Below are 16,719 nucleotides of genomic sequence, written 5' to 3'. Positions count from 1 at the left end.
TTTTTGTGTTAAGGGAACGACTCTTCAAATCATTGCAGCTTTTGATTGGGAGCCAGTACAGAGTAGGGCTCACATAGTCCAGTTGTAATGTGATCACAAAAACCTTTAACCAGGGGGGAGGTGCCTAGCGCGCAACCAAGATGGCCGCGTAGGTGCGAGGCTCCCGAGGACCTCCGCAACCTCCCACGACTATCCTGAATGTATCCTGTCTCGGATGAGGGGAATGTGTTGGTGAGCCTGAGCTGAGGTGGCACCCGTTTCCCGTTGTCAAATCGGACCTCGGACACCGGAGTGAGCACCGATTGAAGTCTGCGGCCTTCTCCTCGCCAGACCCCGGATTTGCGCTGAGGGGTGACCCAGTGACAAAGTGAACAACAGCGGCGGGCCGGGCCTGGCGAGTCGCGCACTCCTCGCTTTCGCTTTCGCACCCCCTTGCAATCACTGCAGGGTTGGGTCGCGGGGCTCTTTGCGTTGGTGTGGTCTCGCTGGGAGACTTGGCCTGCCCGCCGGCTGTGACCCACCCCGCCGATCGGGGGTGGCCCCCCCCGGAGCTTGTGGCCCTGATTGCCTGCCCTTCACGACGTGACTGGTGTGACCGGGAGACTAGTGGCCATGGCCACCAAACAAGATGGAGACCGGGCAAAGACCAAGCCGACCCGGCGTGGCACCACCCATCAGGCCAACAGTATGGACCGCTATACCCTCCAGAAGGGATCTCCCGGCGGACCGCACAAATCCCCTGAGGACCCTCCTGATGCCCCGGACCTGCCCACGGATCTGACTCTGCGGGATGTCATGGGCGCCATTGCCGAGATGAAGGCCTCGGTAGGCCAGCGGTTCGACACACTGGCACAGAAGATCGACTCGGTCCTCGTGGATGTTGGCCTGGTGAGGGCCGATCTTTCCAAGACCAACGACCGAGTTGATTCTTTGGCCCACACCGCATCGGGCCTTACTACTGATGTGGCGGCGCTACAAACAGAGGTGCGCCGGCTTAGTCAGGCGAGCGCGCTTATGGATCGGCGCCTGGAGGACTCCGAGAGTCGGGCCCGGAGAAACAACATCCGCATCATCGGAGTACCCGAGGGACGGGAGGAAGCGGCGGCGGACCTATTTGTGGAGGACCTGATCGCTACCCATCTCCAGCCATGGGGGCTGAGTAAATTCTTCGCGGTGGAGCGGGCCTACAGGGTTCCCGGGGGAAGGCCGAAGGTCAGGGCCCCTCCGCGGCCCCTCATTGCCCGGATTTTCAACTTTCGGGACAGAGACGCTATCCTGCAAGCCTCCAGACTTTTGGGGCCGGTTAAGCTTGACAACATGGAGGTGAACTTTTATCCGGATTTCACCCCAGCGGTCCAGAAGCAGAGACTGAGCTTCCAGGGCGTCAAGCGCCGTCTTCGGGACTTGAACCTTAAATACGCAATGCTCTTCCCAGCCAAGCTGCGAGTGGAGGTAGAGGGTCGCACGCACTTTTTTGATCGCCCCGAAGCGGCCGGAGACTGGCTGGACACTCTGTCTGGGGATCGTGATCTGGGGGGCGGGGGGGGTGGCACACTGGATCGGGACTGAGGGGGTGATGTTGGGCTTCACTCTGGACAAAAATGTTGCCACTCTCGATTAAGCATCTGTCTGTATAATTTCCCCTCCTATGGAGGTTGTATGGGGTCTCTTGGGGGTTCTCCCTCCTCCTCTAGGGGGCTTAGCTAGTTTTTATTATATATACGGGGCGACAAGCACACTGCACGTTGGGGGGGCTGTTCGGGCTCATGCAGGGGTGCAGGGAGGGGGGAGTTTTGTTGGGGTGGGTGGGTAGGGATGGGGGGGTGTTGTTTGTTTTCACCACAAGGCAAAAGTATCATTGTGCTAGCTCTATAGTGCTCTCGGGGGGACGAATGGTGGCTCTTGTCTATGATGGGGGGTAGGGAACTAACTCTGTTGTCCTGGAACGTGAATGGACTGGGGGACAGGATTAAACGTGGGGTGGTCCTGCAGTTCTTGAAGCGCATCTCGCCCGATGTAGTTTTTTTGCAGGAGACACACCTCATTGGCAACTCCTTCTGCGCCATGAATCGGCGTGGCTATCGCCTAGTGGCCCATTCGGGCTTCACGTCTGGCTCAAGGGGTGTGGGCATCATGGTTAAGAACTCGCTTCCGCTGGAGATTGATGAGGTGCTCCATGACGACAGGGGACGTTATGCGGTCTTGGTGGGAAGGATGGAGGGCAAAGTGGTGGTTTTTGTGTCAGTATACGTCCCACCGGGGCTGCAGTCGACTACCTTTGCGGACCTGGGGCGCCTCCTCCTTGGCCTTCCGGGGGGGATTCTGGTGGTGGGGGGGGGATTTCAATGCGGTGGTTTCCGGGACTGTGGATCGTCACCCCCCTAGGGACCTCCCCCGGGCCCAAGCGTGGCTCTCTGGTCTATTGGACACTTTGGGATTGGTGGATTGCTGGCGTTTAAAACATCCCACGCAGTTACAGTATACCTTCCATTCGGGGGCCCATGGTAGTCTCTCACGACTAGATTATGTCCTGGTCCCGGCGGCCTATGTTGGGAGGGTGGGAGAGGTGCGCCATTTGGCACGGGGTATCTCGGACCATTCCCCGCTCCTGTTACACCTGGACCTTTTTCCGAGGGGTGAGGGTAGGGTGGTCCCGATCAATCCCTGGTACTTGCGCGACCCCACTATTCGCGCTGAATTGATTAAATCCCTCCAGCGCTACTTTGACGAGAATGTGGGGTCCGTGCCTTCGGCTGTCTCTCTGTGGGAGGCATTCAAGACAGTACTACGAGGAGAGGCCCTGTCCCTCATTTCCCACACCCGGAGGCGCGAGCGGGAGGAGGTGACCCGGGTGGAAGCTGAGATAGCCGAGTTGGAGGGTAATCTAGAAAGTGGGGTGACGGATGCCGTATTACATGTCCTCCACCTCAAGCAAGCGGCCTATAGGGCCCTCGTCACGGAGGCAGCCAGGGGCCTCAGTAGAGAGCAACAGGGCAGATTGTATGATGTGGGTGATAAGGCTGGTAAATTGATTGCGTGGCTGGACAAAAAGGAGAGAGCGAGTCGTGTAGTCCCGCTGATTGAGAAAACAGACGGTGTGTGTGTTACTGAGCCGGAAGAAATTGTCTCCTGCTTCGCGGACTATTTCCGTGGGGTGTATTCCCCGGTGTCTTCCTGCTCTGAAGAGGATTCCCGTACCCTGCTCAGGGATATCGCACTGCCTTCCCTTTCGGAGGAGGACAGAGTGTCGTTGGACGCCGCTCCAACCTCCGACGAAATTGCCCTCGCCATACGTTCGGTCGCTTCCGGCAAGGCCATGGGTCCTAATGGTCTCCCCATCGAGTTGTACAAATTGAGACCGGATACGCTGGCACCACATCTCCGATCGATGTTCCTGGAGGCTCATTCGGTGGGCTCCCTCCCGCTGGACCAGCGTCTGGCTACAATCGTGGTTATCCACAAGGAGGGGAGACCTCGGGACCGGGTTACCTCCGATCGGCCCATTTCGCTACTGAACGCGGAGCCTAAAATTCTCGCCAAGGTCCTGGCCAATCGGCTGGTCGGCGTGGTGGGCGAACTGGTTCACCAGGATCAGTCCGGCTTTATTCCCCATCGTAACACAGCTCTTAACTTGCGGCGTTTGCATGGGGTGCTTGCACGTGTTCAGTACATACGGGAGCCGGCCATTTTGGCATCCCTGGACGCCACCATGGCGTTTGATACGCTTGAATGGCCATACATCTGGGCGATGCTTGCGAAGTTTGGCTTTGGCGCAGGGTTCATCAGTTGGGTCAAATTGCTGTATTCGGGCCCATTGGCGCAGGTGGTGGTGGTGAACGGCAGAGTATCGGCTCCGTTCGAGCTGGGCCGGGGCACGCGGCAGGGCTGCCCCTTATCGCCGCTCCTGTTTGCGCTTGCCTCGGAGCCCCTGGCAGAGTGGCTGCGGTGGGAGCCTTCCATCCGTGGTCTCCGTTGGACCCCCGAGCATGAGGACCGCGTATCCCTATACGCTGATGACATCCTCTTGTACCTAGCTTCCCCACGTAACTCACTTATAGTACTGGTTGATGTTTTGCATTCCTTTGGTCGTAACTCCGGCCTTGTCATCAACTGGGCTAAATCGTGCATGTATGTTCTCTCTGGGGAGGCGCCCATTCTCCCGCGGGGCTGTCCGATCCAGATCGCCCCGGGGGGATTTCGGTACCTGGGTGTCTTCATTACTCTGGACCCGGAGGCCCGGTATGATCGGAACTTGCTTCCCCCCCTCCAGCGCCTGAAGGAAGATGTCACGCGCTGGCGGCGCTTGCCGCTCTCGCCGCTCGGCCGGGCGGCATTGTTTAAGATGATGTCTCTGCCGCGCTTCCTCTACGCTTTGCAGAATACTATGGACCCTGTCCCAGCGCGCTACTTCCGTGAGGTGGAGAGTTTACAGCGCCGCCTGTTCTGGGACGGGAGGCCGCGTATCGCCCTGGCGAAGCTGACGCTCCCATGGTATGACGGCGGGATTGCCCTCCCGGTTATCAAACGATACTATTGGGCCTCCCAGCTGGCTGCGATTAATCACGGCCTGTATGGGCCCGCTTTAAACCCGGCATTCGAAATGGATAAGATGCTACTCCCGGGTGGGGACTATAATCGAGCGCTCTACTCCAGCACGCCCGACGCTCGGCTGACCGGCCCCACGCGTGTCATGGTGCGAGTGTGGCACGCGGCTAATGTGGCGATGGGGTGGAAGGATCGTCTGACCCGGGCGTCACCACTATACGCGTCCGAGCAGTTGGGCTCCCTGTGGACCTCGAAGGGCTTCGAGAAGTGGGACATGATAGGCATTAGCAAGGTGGGGGATCTCTGGACGAGGGGAGGATTTAAAACGTTCGAGATGTTGCAGACGGAGTTCCACTTGCATGGCAGGGAGTACTTTCGGTATTTGCAGATCCGTCATGCACTGGGCTCCGTCTTCCCGGACGTTGCAGCCATCCCGGAGTGTTCCCCCCTTGAGGATAGAGTGCTGGATGGACACGTTCCGGACAGCACGATCTCACTGATCTACAAAAAACTGATCAATGACCGCACGGGATTGCTGACTGCCCTTCGTGAGGCTTGGGTTGCCGATGGACTGGAGCTGGACGACGAGGACTGGACCCTTGCGGTGGCCTCCCCGAAAGAGGTGGCCATACCGGCCCGCCTTCGCTTCGTCCAGCTCAAGATACTCCACAGAGTCTACATGACGGGGCCGAGGCTTCTGCGTATGGGCTATGCTGTGGACGGGTTGTGTAAGCGTGGGTGTGGCGCTTTGGGGACCTTTCTGCATATATTGTGGGAATGCCCGGAGGTGGAGCGATTCTGGCGTGGTGTGCATGAGGTCCTGCGTGTGGTTACGCATGTGGTGCTGCTACCCGAAGCGAGGAGATGCCTGTTGAATGTGTGGGAACCTACCGACTACTCGGCGCCACAGACGTGGTGGGTGACTCTGGGATATATGGTGGCCAAGCGTGATATTGCTCAACTGTGGGGATCTCAGAGGTCCCCGACTGTCTCGGCCTGGAAGGAGCATATGGATTGGTGCATGTTTCGGGAAAAGGTGGTGTATGTTGCGAGAGGTAAGCCTGGGACATGGGTGAAAGTCTGGGGCCCCTGGAACGCCTACCGCGGGGGAATCTGTACTCCACCGTTATTGCCCGATCCGTCGCCTGCCCCATCCCCGTAGCCGACCCATCTTCCCTGTTCCGGGCATTGAGTTTTACCCAGCCCTAATCCTGATCTCTTCCCCTTCTTGATACTCCTATGGATTGGTAGGGTCCCCCTCTCAGGGGAGCACATGCTGCTATTTCTGATTGTAGATTGCCTTGTGGTTTTTGTTTTTTCTGGTTGTTATTTCAGTTTAAAATGAAACCGTACAGTGGGGTCCGGAAGGTGTGGCTATCAACGCTGCTAACTCCTGTGCATCTTCCTCAGCCGCAACGCGCGCTCTACAATGTGTATCATATGCTCCTTTTGTTTACTAGCGGCCGGCCGGAAGGTTGTAGGCCTATCTTTGTATATTTTTTGAGTTTTTGTAATAAACGGTTTCAAAAAAAAAAAAAAAAAAAACCTTTAACCAGTTTGGCAGCCTTATTCCACAAAAAGTGATGGGGCCCCCAGGGTCTTGGTCTACAGGGCTACTGGAATGAACGATTTCTGGACAGGTGGGAGCCTCTCTGCCCCTCCGGTGGGGAAGTAGAAACACATCATGGTGCAAAATAACCCTGTGCAGGAGGACGCACCCCGAACACTGGGGGCATCAGCGTAACAAATACCACCAGCAGTGGTGAAAGGACTGGAATCCCACACAGCAATTATCCTAGCCGCTTTTAAGGACACTAAAGAGGGGTAAGAGAGAAAGATTGTGATAGTAGTCCATGATGTGAACCTTCTCTGGGACGATCATAAATAGATATATCTATATCTAAGTAGATAGAGTTGCGGAATCGGAATCTACACTGGCCTGGACTTGGCCCACGGTGTTGGATCATGGGGGTCATATCTCCCAGCTTGAAAAAGAATTAGCCCTTCTACGGGGGAAAGTTGACAATGCAGAGGGCTGTGCCTGGAGAAACAATGTCATAGTGGTGGGTCTCCCAGTGGGGGGCGAGAGCACATCTGTACAGCTGTCCTTAGAGGACTGGTTTATGGCTGTGGCTCTTCAAGTGAAGCCCTCTAAATGATTCATGGTGGAGAGGGCAAACCAGGTACCGGGCCTCCTGGCACGGCAGGAGCTCCCACTAGGGCAGTGGAGGCACGACTATTAAATTACAGGTATGCTCTTCTACAGAGGGCTTGGATGCATGGGCTTTGGAAGCTGGAGAGGGCCTCTGTCCTGTTGTATCCAGATTATACCACAGTGCAGAAACTGAGAGAGATGTTCCTAGCAGTTGGGTGGTGCCTGAGGACCTTGGGTAGTCAATTTGCGCTGTATTACCCTGCAAGAGTCAGGGTCAGGCTGGATGGTGAAACCTACGTCTTCTCAACCCCGGCTGAGGTCTGGGACTGGCTGGAGTGTCGAGGATGTCTGGGACTAAGAAATTAGTCCCAGTGACTATCCAAGCATCAATGTCGAACCACCATGCACAGCGGCACGAGATGGGATGTCCTCCGGGATAAGGGGGAAGACACGGATGAGGACGAATCTGAATCTGGGACACCGCCACCTGTGGTGACATCAATGACCTCGGGGGATATAATATGACCACCGCCAGAGACACGGATTGATTGAGTGGAGGGCTGCCTTCTCCCTGCCTGGATTCGATAACTAGCCAAGGGGGAAGTGTCCAGCTTTGGAGAAGTTCTTTAGAAGCCTCATGGTCCATGTCTTTGCGCCGCAGACTCTCGACCTTCGGCGGATGTTGTGGGTTAATGCAAGTTTTGAGTTGGGGCGAACGAGTTACTGTGAGTTCAGAAGGTGGTCGTTTACAAGACCACAATACGGTAGGGTGGAAGTTGGGAGTTTGTTTGCATATGCTATGCTTTGTAAAGGTAAATAGTTTTGCTGGGGAGATCACCGAGCTCACACAAAGAAGCTCAGGAGAGGGAGGTGGTATACTGCGCTCACTATGGAAATGAATGACCCTACTTTATTGACCTGGAATATTAATGGACTGGGCCATAAAAATAAAAGAGGGCTAGTATCTAAAGCACTTACAAAATATTTCGCTGGTGTGGTGTTTTTACAAGATACATATATGCAGGGAAATCATGCACCGCCATTGGGGAGCTGGAGATACAGGGTGGCAGAACATGCAGGGTTTACCACAGGATCTAGAGGGGTGGCGTTACTGCTTAAAAAGCCCCTTCCGATCATGGTGACAAAGATATGGACAGATATCCTGGGTCGCTATGTCGTGATTCTAGGAAAATGGAATGGAGAAATATTAACGTTGATTAATGTCCCACCTGGTCTACAGATTGAAACCCTCCGGGCATTAAGTTACATACTGGCGAAGGTCACACTGGTAATGAGGGAGGGACTTCAATTAGATTATGGACCCAGAGATGGATCAGACTTATTTTAGATCAGTATAGCCAGCCCGTGGGAGGGAACTGTGGAACTTTATCAGAGTCCTGGGTATGGGGCTGTCTGACACTCCCTGTAAGGGATTTTCCTATTATTCTGGTGCGCACAATATGCACTCCCGCATAGATTGTGTATTTACGTCTGCCCTGATTATATCTAGATTTACAGAGGCTACGTTCCAAGCAAGGGTGATCAGACCACTCCCCACTGGAAGTGAAAATACAAGTCCTACAACAGAGCAGGAGGAGCGAATGGTGTATGGTGGCTTGGCAGCTGTCCTCTCCAACGGCAGTAAAGAGACTTGCAGAGATAACCGAATGGTACTTCCTAGAAAATAAAAATATGGTTTGCAATGCAGCCACCCTTTGGGAGGCCTATAAGGCTACTGTAAGGGGGGCGAATAACCTCTGGGGAGGTAGTGGATAAGCGGGAGCAAAAAGGCTTGGAACTAAAGAGGAAGATACAGCTCCTGGAAGACATTCAAGCGCATACCCCAAAAGTTGACTGGCACTATCGCAATTACAATCTGGGAAGGCGCCAAAGCTGAATGGCCTCCCCGTAGAGTTCTTGCACCGCCTATCAACCAAACTGGTACCCCCCACTTCACAAGACGTACGTTCAAGCATATGAGAAGGGCATAATCTCATGAGTTTTGAGAATGGCAACAGTGATACCGGTTCTAAAACCATTGAGGCCCCCGGATAGATGAGACGCCTATAGACCCATATTTCTAATAAATGTAGATGCGAAAATTGTAGCACAGATACTAGAGAATAGACTGAGGAGAGTGATCCTGGATTTGATTCATCAAGATCAGAGTTGGTTTATGACCCATAGATCCACCCGACTGAATCTCAGGTAATTGCAAAAAATTTGGTGGTGGCTGTGGTCAACCACAAGGCATTTGATTTGGTGCAATGGCCCTATATGTTCACAGTCCTAAAAATGTGATTTGGGTCAAAGTTTCTGGCCTCGATCCGACTGCTCTACACGGGAGGATCGTATCTCTATATGCAGATGATGTGCTCCTATATTTTGCCAGTTGGGTAAGACCCTGGAAGTCGTGTGTGGAATATTTGGGGAATGTTTTGGACTGCCAATTAACTGGGTAAAATCCCTGATTTTCCTGATGGGCATGTGGAGGCCAGAGGACTTCAACCCAATGTCACTCAGAATCGAGAAGATATGGTTTAAATATCTGGGAATCTGGATTTCTGGAGGGGATGCCTCCCATTATGAGGACAATCTAGCTCCACTGTTGTGTAATCTCGAAACAGATGTGGGGTATTGTGGAAAAGTCCCTCTATCCCTAATGGGAAGAGCAGCGCTATTCAAGATGGTGGCACTCTCTGGCCTTACCTATGTGCTACAGAACAGCTCGTTTTGGGTCCCAAATCGGTTGTTTAAGGATGTAGATACGCTATTAAGGAAATCACTACAGCAAGGCCCCCGTTGGCAGATGTGCAGGATGCCAGTGGAGTGGTGCCGTTTACACATCTTCAAAAATAAAACGAGATTTTGCACTCTCACATCATTAAGTACCTTCAAGTAAGGCATGCGCTACAAGCTAGAATTGCGTTGGATGAAGAGGTAATTGAGGCCTCACCCCTAGAGAATAGGTTACTGGAGGGGCCAATGCTAACAAAAGTAATCTCTCTCACCTACCATACCCTGATAGGGAATACACAACTTAACTCCCTGATGGTACGATGGCAGAGAGATGTTGGAAAAATGGGGGATGAAGACTGGGAGGCGTTGCAATTCCCCAGACAAGCAGCGATTAAAGCCCATTACAGATTGATTCAGTTAAAAATACTGCAACTGGTGTATTATACCAGAGTTTTACTATATAAAATAGGGAAGGCACTGGATGAGGACTGTCTGAGGGGGTGTGCAGAGGAGGAGACATTTGTACATACAGGCTGGGAGTGTACAAAACCAGGTGAGTTCTGGGAGGGGGTGACTCAAAGTTTAGAGGGTGCTACTGATGTTCAGATTACCCCGAAGGCCTCTCTGGCACTGCTAGGAATTTGGAGTGAATCGGACGCAACCTCTTATCAGCACCTACCAATTAATTTGGGTTTTCTCTTGGCCAAGAGAGAAGTGGCACGTAAATGGAGATCCAATGTGGCTTCTATGTTACAGGACTGGGAAATTGAAATGGATATTAGCTATGTGCAAGATAAGGCGTCATATAACGGAAATGGATGTTCAAAGAAATTTGAAAAGAACTAGAAAGGATGGATGAGTGTTGTATAATTCCTTAAGCCAGTGACCTCAGCGGGAGGGATGGACAGGGGGGTGTTGGGTATTGGTGAGTTGAACGATATATAGTTACTGTATCTGTATTGTTTGGAAAAATCAATAAAAAATTTAAAAAATAAAAAGAAGGAAAATAAGGTATTGCAGAAGGTCAAAAGACACGTCTGAAGCATGACCTAAAAAGAGGAAGGCGTCAGATGGTGCGGAGTCTTTTGGTAATGACAGCACAGAAATGTCGTTTATGGGTGATATCTTGTTAAGAGGTGAGTTGCTGGTGTTGCCAAGATGTATTGAGGTGCTGAATTTTGAATATGGCACATGAAGGACATATTGGAATGAGTGCGCCCAAGCACAGAGTCTGGGTTGAGTATTGGTTGCTTGGTTTAGACTTCAATGTGGACAGAACCATAAGAGATTGATTGCTGTGTGCTTGGAGTAACAAGTCGCAGAGGACGGATGCCCAATGGAAGAAAATTGCTTTAGACATTTCAGGACTGTACAGTATGTTGGGATCTTGTCCCAAACATGGCATGGTGTAGTTATTGATTATCATTCAAGGTGGTTAGATGTTAAGTTTACCAACCAAGTGACCTTGTACGATGTAATGAAGTTTCTAAAGAAGCTGTGGGACAGAGAGGAAAGACCATTGTAACAGACGATAAAGTACATTTTGTATCACAGGTCAGGAAGGATGTTTTTAAGTGTGAATGGGGTTGAACAGATAGACCATCTGTTTACTATACCCAGAGCAGTGGTCTTGTTGAGAGGCGGAACAGGACTCTTAAGGAAAGGTTGCAGTTGGCTTTGTGTCAAGGTGGTCGTCAGTTGAGGAGTGCAGTAAGAATGTTGGTGTGGGTGGATCATACAACATCTAGAAGTGTTAGTGGGAATAAAAGGAAGGAAGACTAGAGTGGTATTATCTAAGGTGATAGAGAGGAAAATGCAGGTTATGATGCCTTAAAAGAGCCACAAGGAACTTGCTTAGAGAAGAAGCTTGTTTGATGCGTGTAAGTAAGGTGCTTGTATGAAAGGGACTGAAGGGTAACAAAAGGTTATCTAAGTTCTCACAACCATTTCTAGTGAGGAAAAAGTATCCCTACACAGTGTTTTAGAGTGATGGGAATGTGTGGAATCATTAAAAAGTGGTGACATTACCCATATGTCTTAATAGTTGTGTAGAATGGGTCCAACAATAAGATGGATGACACCAGTATTCTTGTATCATTGGGTCCACATTAAAGGAGTACCAGATTGGTTCGTAGGTTGCTAAATTATTATGAGGTGGATTAGTATGCAGATGGGATATCACTAGTGCTATTAATTTATTGTTAATTGTATGTTGGATAGATAGACATAGATAGATAGATAGATAGATAGATAGATAGATAGATAGATTAAAAAAAATTCCTTAAGGAAGAAGTGTTGAATCTTATTTCTTGTTAAGGAAATGCTGATGCAACATTCTCAAAGGGGTGTTGATTCAGCATTCTCATTCTTTTGGAATGTTGAGATTTGTATTCAGACTGTTAGTCTGATGGCTGGCAGGCTCCCTTTTTGATCCCATGGGTTTAATAGAAACCTCATAAATGTGTCCTAATAGGAGAGCCCCCATGCATTGGTGTTATGTCTGCACCCCCACTTTTTAGCAGAAAACCTCTTCTTAACATATAGTTCTAGAACGGGTGCTACCTCAACCTTCAACAATATATTGTTCCACAAGACATTAATTCATATTAAATTTCTATTTATCAAAAATGTATTTTCATTTGTTTAAGTGAATAACATCAACATAAATTCATATATGAGCCAAAACCTGGGTTCTCAATGGAACTCAAACCATTCTTAATTGATCAGCTGCGCCCTGACGAAGGATATTGGGGTTTGTGGACCCCCCTCCGAAACGCGCGTCGTCGCTCTTCCTCCTTATGTTTTTACCTATGCATTGATGTAATGTATTTTTGATAGGCATTACTCTGTTTAGTCATGTTTGACAGTATGATAGTGTATGGTATGTATGTAGTGGTATGTCTGATTTTGACTGAGTGCATGGTTTGAGTTCCATTGAGAACCCAGGTTTTGGCTTGTATATGAATTTATGTTGATGTTATTCACTTAAACAAATGAACATACAAAAATATATTTTTGATAAATAAAAATGTAATGTGAATTGTCTTGTGGAACGATATATTGTTTAAGGTTGAGGTAGCACCTGTTCTAGAACTATATGTTAAGGAGAGGTTTTCTGTTTTTTGCCATATTGTACCCTGCCTTCCTCTCCTTACATTTTATAATTCAGGGACCCTCTTTTGTTCTATATTATGCTTCCCCACTTTTAACAATACTGGGGACTCTGTTAACAGGGAGGTGCAGAATTTACAGGATTACGAGTGGAACCATGAAAATTCACTGAGCATTGTGTAGTTACCAGGCGAATCTGTAATTCCGAATCTGATTTCCCGCACTCCTTTCTTATTTCACCCTGTAATATGATGCTGAATTTTCCATGGGTCCCTGGTAACCGCCCGGAATTATGGGCCTCTCATAATGAGACACTTATTGGCAAGCACATATTTTCATAGTTAATATGAAAAACGAAGGATGCAGCAGGTGGGACCAGCATAGGTGGAATCTCAGTTTAAAGATGTGGCAGAACAATATAGAAATAGGAAAATCAATTTGGAAAAAAGATTAAAAAAATAAACTGAGATGCTATTGACGTTGTTAACATATGTTGCTTAAAGTTAATACCTACCAACATGATTGAAAATGTCTTGATAAACTGTCTTGTGGTGCAGATTTGGTGAATCATTCCTCTAATTCATACTGCACATAACCGATGTAATGTAGACGTGCAGTCAGCCTCTGGATGTAATTACACCTTCTTTTTCTGTTCCACAGATGATTTGGGAGAGCAGTTACCAAACAATAAGGAGCTACCACCCAGTGGGGAATTGCCAACTAGCGAGAATGACACAAAGAAGAACACAAAAAAGCTAACACTTGCACAGATCGTTCCCAAGGTTGTAGAGCAGCCTACGGAAGAAGCCTGCAACACAACGTCCTTCAAGAATCAACAGCGCTACTACCAGGTACGCTGGCGGACAGAGTACATGATGGACTATGACTGTCGGCGGAAAGGACTGATCTGCATGGTGTGTGGGGGAACCTTGGCTACACTGAAAGTTAGTACAATTAAGCGTCACATTGTGCAGGTCCACCCCTACTCGGTGGAGTTCAGCCCAGAAGAACGGCAGCGCATCTTGGACGCCTACAGTGAAATGGCAGGGCAATATATCCACTCTGGGGAATGCTTCAAGCAGTCACAGCTTGAGCCCGGCCAGCCCAACCACCCGCACCCTGCCTGCGGCAGTGTTGGCAACACACGCTTGACTACAGACCCAGACGATGTGATTGTGATCTAGAATCCAGGCACAGCTGATTCTTATTATTACTATTTCCAGAAGCTACATTCCCACCATTTGGTGACCTTTTTAATTGTGAAAGATGATGAATTGTAATGAAAGGGATTGGTTTGTTGTCTCATCAAGACTTGCAGCAGCACAAAATTGTTCTACGTTCGAGAGAATTGATAAGTGACAAACTCATCTATTTCTGAAGGGCTGGAAATGGAGCCAAAATTTTTGTTTCAAGAAGATGCTGCAGTCTGAACACAAGGGAGATTTGCTAGCAGAATAGAGCCTGAGGCCCATCTTGACTTGATCTTTACATGTTATGCAATTAAATTGCAGATTTATGTTTATTTATTTATTGTTTTAATTACTGCCACCCAGAATCTAAATCTGTAATCTCATAATTTGGGTTCAGGAAAGACTTCTGTTCAGAAGCCAATGTGTCAGGTGACCTTTGGCATGGTAGGACTATGAGTTGACCCGCTCACTTACAATGTTCTCCTTTGTGTTATCTAATCTTGTACAGAACCCTTGCCACAGGATAATGAAATTACTGCACTCTTTTGACTGTCAAAGACTTGCGAAAGTGTGCCATAACCAGAGCGGTCCTAGTCCACACTAAAGAAAACCCAGAAATAAATTACTTATTTGGGAACAGATTGGTTTGGCTCATTTGCTGTGTCTGCCTTTACCCATAGGTCAAAATCTAGATTGGCGAAACCCTACCTACCATGCGTCACCACAAGCCTTCTTGAGTGAATGGTTGTCTACAGCATATGGCAGTAAATGAGATTACCTAACCTCTCCTTCTTGCCTTTAACAGTTGGCAAGTGATACTGTTTTTTAAATTGCTACAGCCAATCTCGCTGTTGCTAGGATGAGGAGAGGAACTGAAACATCTCTTCCACACCTGCAAACACGACCATTACTTTCCTTCCACCTCCAAGCTTTGAAAGTCCATTACCTCTCCTTAAAAGCACTGGATATTTCGGCATATCATGTTTCATTATGTTCGAGGCATATGAGCTGCAGATTACACACTTGTGCATAGATCGCCATCTGGTGTTGGGCCCGGATGTTTGCAGTTGTTGTTCCTCTTGGAAAGTCTTTGGAAGTCACGAGGTCGGTGACTCCTCCTTTGGACCGTATTGTGCATGGGCTTCGGCTCCATCCTCAGATTGTTTTTTCGCCATCGGGCTCTGATGTGATCTTCGCGCCCCGGTTCCGAACAGCTTCCAGTTCGACAATCGACGCGCAATCCTCACCCCCAACTCGCGGTATTGTTTTCGATCGCAATCTCCCCACTCGACGCGGCTCTCATCGGCAAGAACCTTCGATTCCGGTCGTCGACGACGGCCTTCGGGCCTACCCAAGCTCCGGTCCTGGCTAATGGAAAGGACTCCCTTCAAGAACTGCCCTCGATGTGGGTCCAAATTCCCCCACACCGATCTCCACGAAGTATGTATTCTCTGCCTCTCCCCTGAGAGTCCTTCCGGTCCAAGAAAACCATTCGAGAACGAAGGGCCAGAAGAACCATGGCACACTCGTCGACGGCGATTCCGGACGACATCTTCGGGGAAGGCGTCGACGCTCCAGAAGAACACCACACTGACGAGGGACTCGTCAGCGCCTCCGAAGCCGACGATTCAGATATGGAGGACATCACTCCGACACAGAGGGTCGTGAGTACTAATCAATCCCCTCCCACACCCTCACCGGCACCGAAAAAGGCTTCGGTCACGCCTTCGCCTCCGGGCCTAAGCTAGACCAAAGACACTGCTTCCCACACCGCACCTTCCGGCCTGGTAAAGAAGCTGATTAAGCCTTCCGGCGGCTCGGGCTCGAGCCAGCCCACCGTCGGTGCCGATAAACACTCTTCAACACCGAAAAAGAAAATGGCCTCCGCTTCGACACCGAGCCCCGCACCGAAACGCTCTGTGTCGTGAACCAGCTCCAGCTCCTCAGTGCCGACACCATCTTTGGCACCGACAAAAGTACACAAGGCCACCGACACTTCGAAGCCGAAATCCATCTCGGCGCCGGCCAAACAATCAGACTTTTCCAAGCATAGTTCCAAACAACGAACCCGCGCGGATAAAGCCAAAAAACCAACGGCCCCGAAACCTTCGGCGGCGACGGACCAACCAACCTCACCAGAACTCTTTACACCGAATCCATTACAAAAACACTAACCAAGGATCCTAAAACCGGACATCAAAAAGAGACAGCTGGAAAAACCTCCTCCACCTCCAAAGAGGAAGGACTCTGTTACCTCTCCTTTCAGAGTACCTTCCCCACCTCCACCGCCCCCTCCACCGTCCCCTCCTCCACAGTCTCCACCCCCACCTCATCATTCCCCAACACCCTCTCCGGATGATGCTGATCAGGGGGACCCATATGATGACATAGGAGACGTTCCACAAGATTTACCTACAGGGGACCCCACTCCCACAGGCTCCCCAGACCCAAGGGACGATTACAATATCCCCGACATCCCTAACGTCCCACAGGATGATCTCTACCCTTCCAGACCTTCCCCACCAGAAGACTCTCTGGGGTTCAACCATCTACTGCAAAGGGCGGCACACTATCACGGGGTAGATCTCCATACCGACCCCGTGGAGGAGGATCTCCTCCTCGATACGTTTGACACCACACATAGGACTACCTCCATATTGCCTATGCTCAAGGGAGTTATAAAACGTGCGCCAGAGGTCTTTAAAGACCCAGTCAGAGCCAGGGTCATTAACCCACGCATTGAAAAGAAATATAAATCCGCCCCTACAGATCCCTCCTACATCAGAGGGCCAGCACCACTAGATTCTCTGGTAGTGTCCACAGCACGTAAAAGGGCCAACTCCCAAGCGTCAGGCGAAGCACCACCACCTGACAAAGAGTCTAAACTCTTGGACGCATCAGGCAAGCGTACTGCATCCCAAGCTGCCAACATATGGCGTATCGCTAATACACAAGCGCTACTAGCCAGGTATGACCGGG

At 50.2% G+C, this 16,719-nt stretch overlaps 1 protein-coding gene across 1 annotated transcript in view; it reads left to right on the top strand.

Annotated features, from left to right (window-relative positions):
* The window catches only part of ZFTA (zinc finger translocation associated), a 153,372-nt gene extending 138,991 nt beyond the window's left edge, over positions 1-14,381 (top strand). Inside the window, exon 6 of the mRNA XM_085625913.1 lies at positions 13,211-14,381. Within this exon, the coding sequence (XP_085482039.1) occupies positions 13,211-13,734 (524 nt within the window). The 3' untranslated portion in view covers positions 13,735-14,381. The remainder of the gene's footprint in view (positions 1-13,210) is intronic.
* The last annotated feature ends 2,338 nt before the right edge of the window (positions 14,382-16,719 follow it).

The sequence above is a fragment of the Triturus cristatus genome, chromosome 9 (genome assembly GCF_964204655.1).
Source record: "Triturus cristatus chromosome 9, aTriCri1.1, whole genome shotgun sequence".
Lineage (NCBI taxonomy): Eukaryota > Metazoa > Chordata > Amphibia > Caudata > Salamandridae > Triturus > Triturus cristatus.
This window is presented reverse-complemented; position numbering and strand designations above follow the sequence as displayed.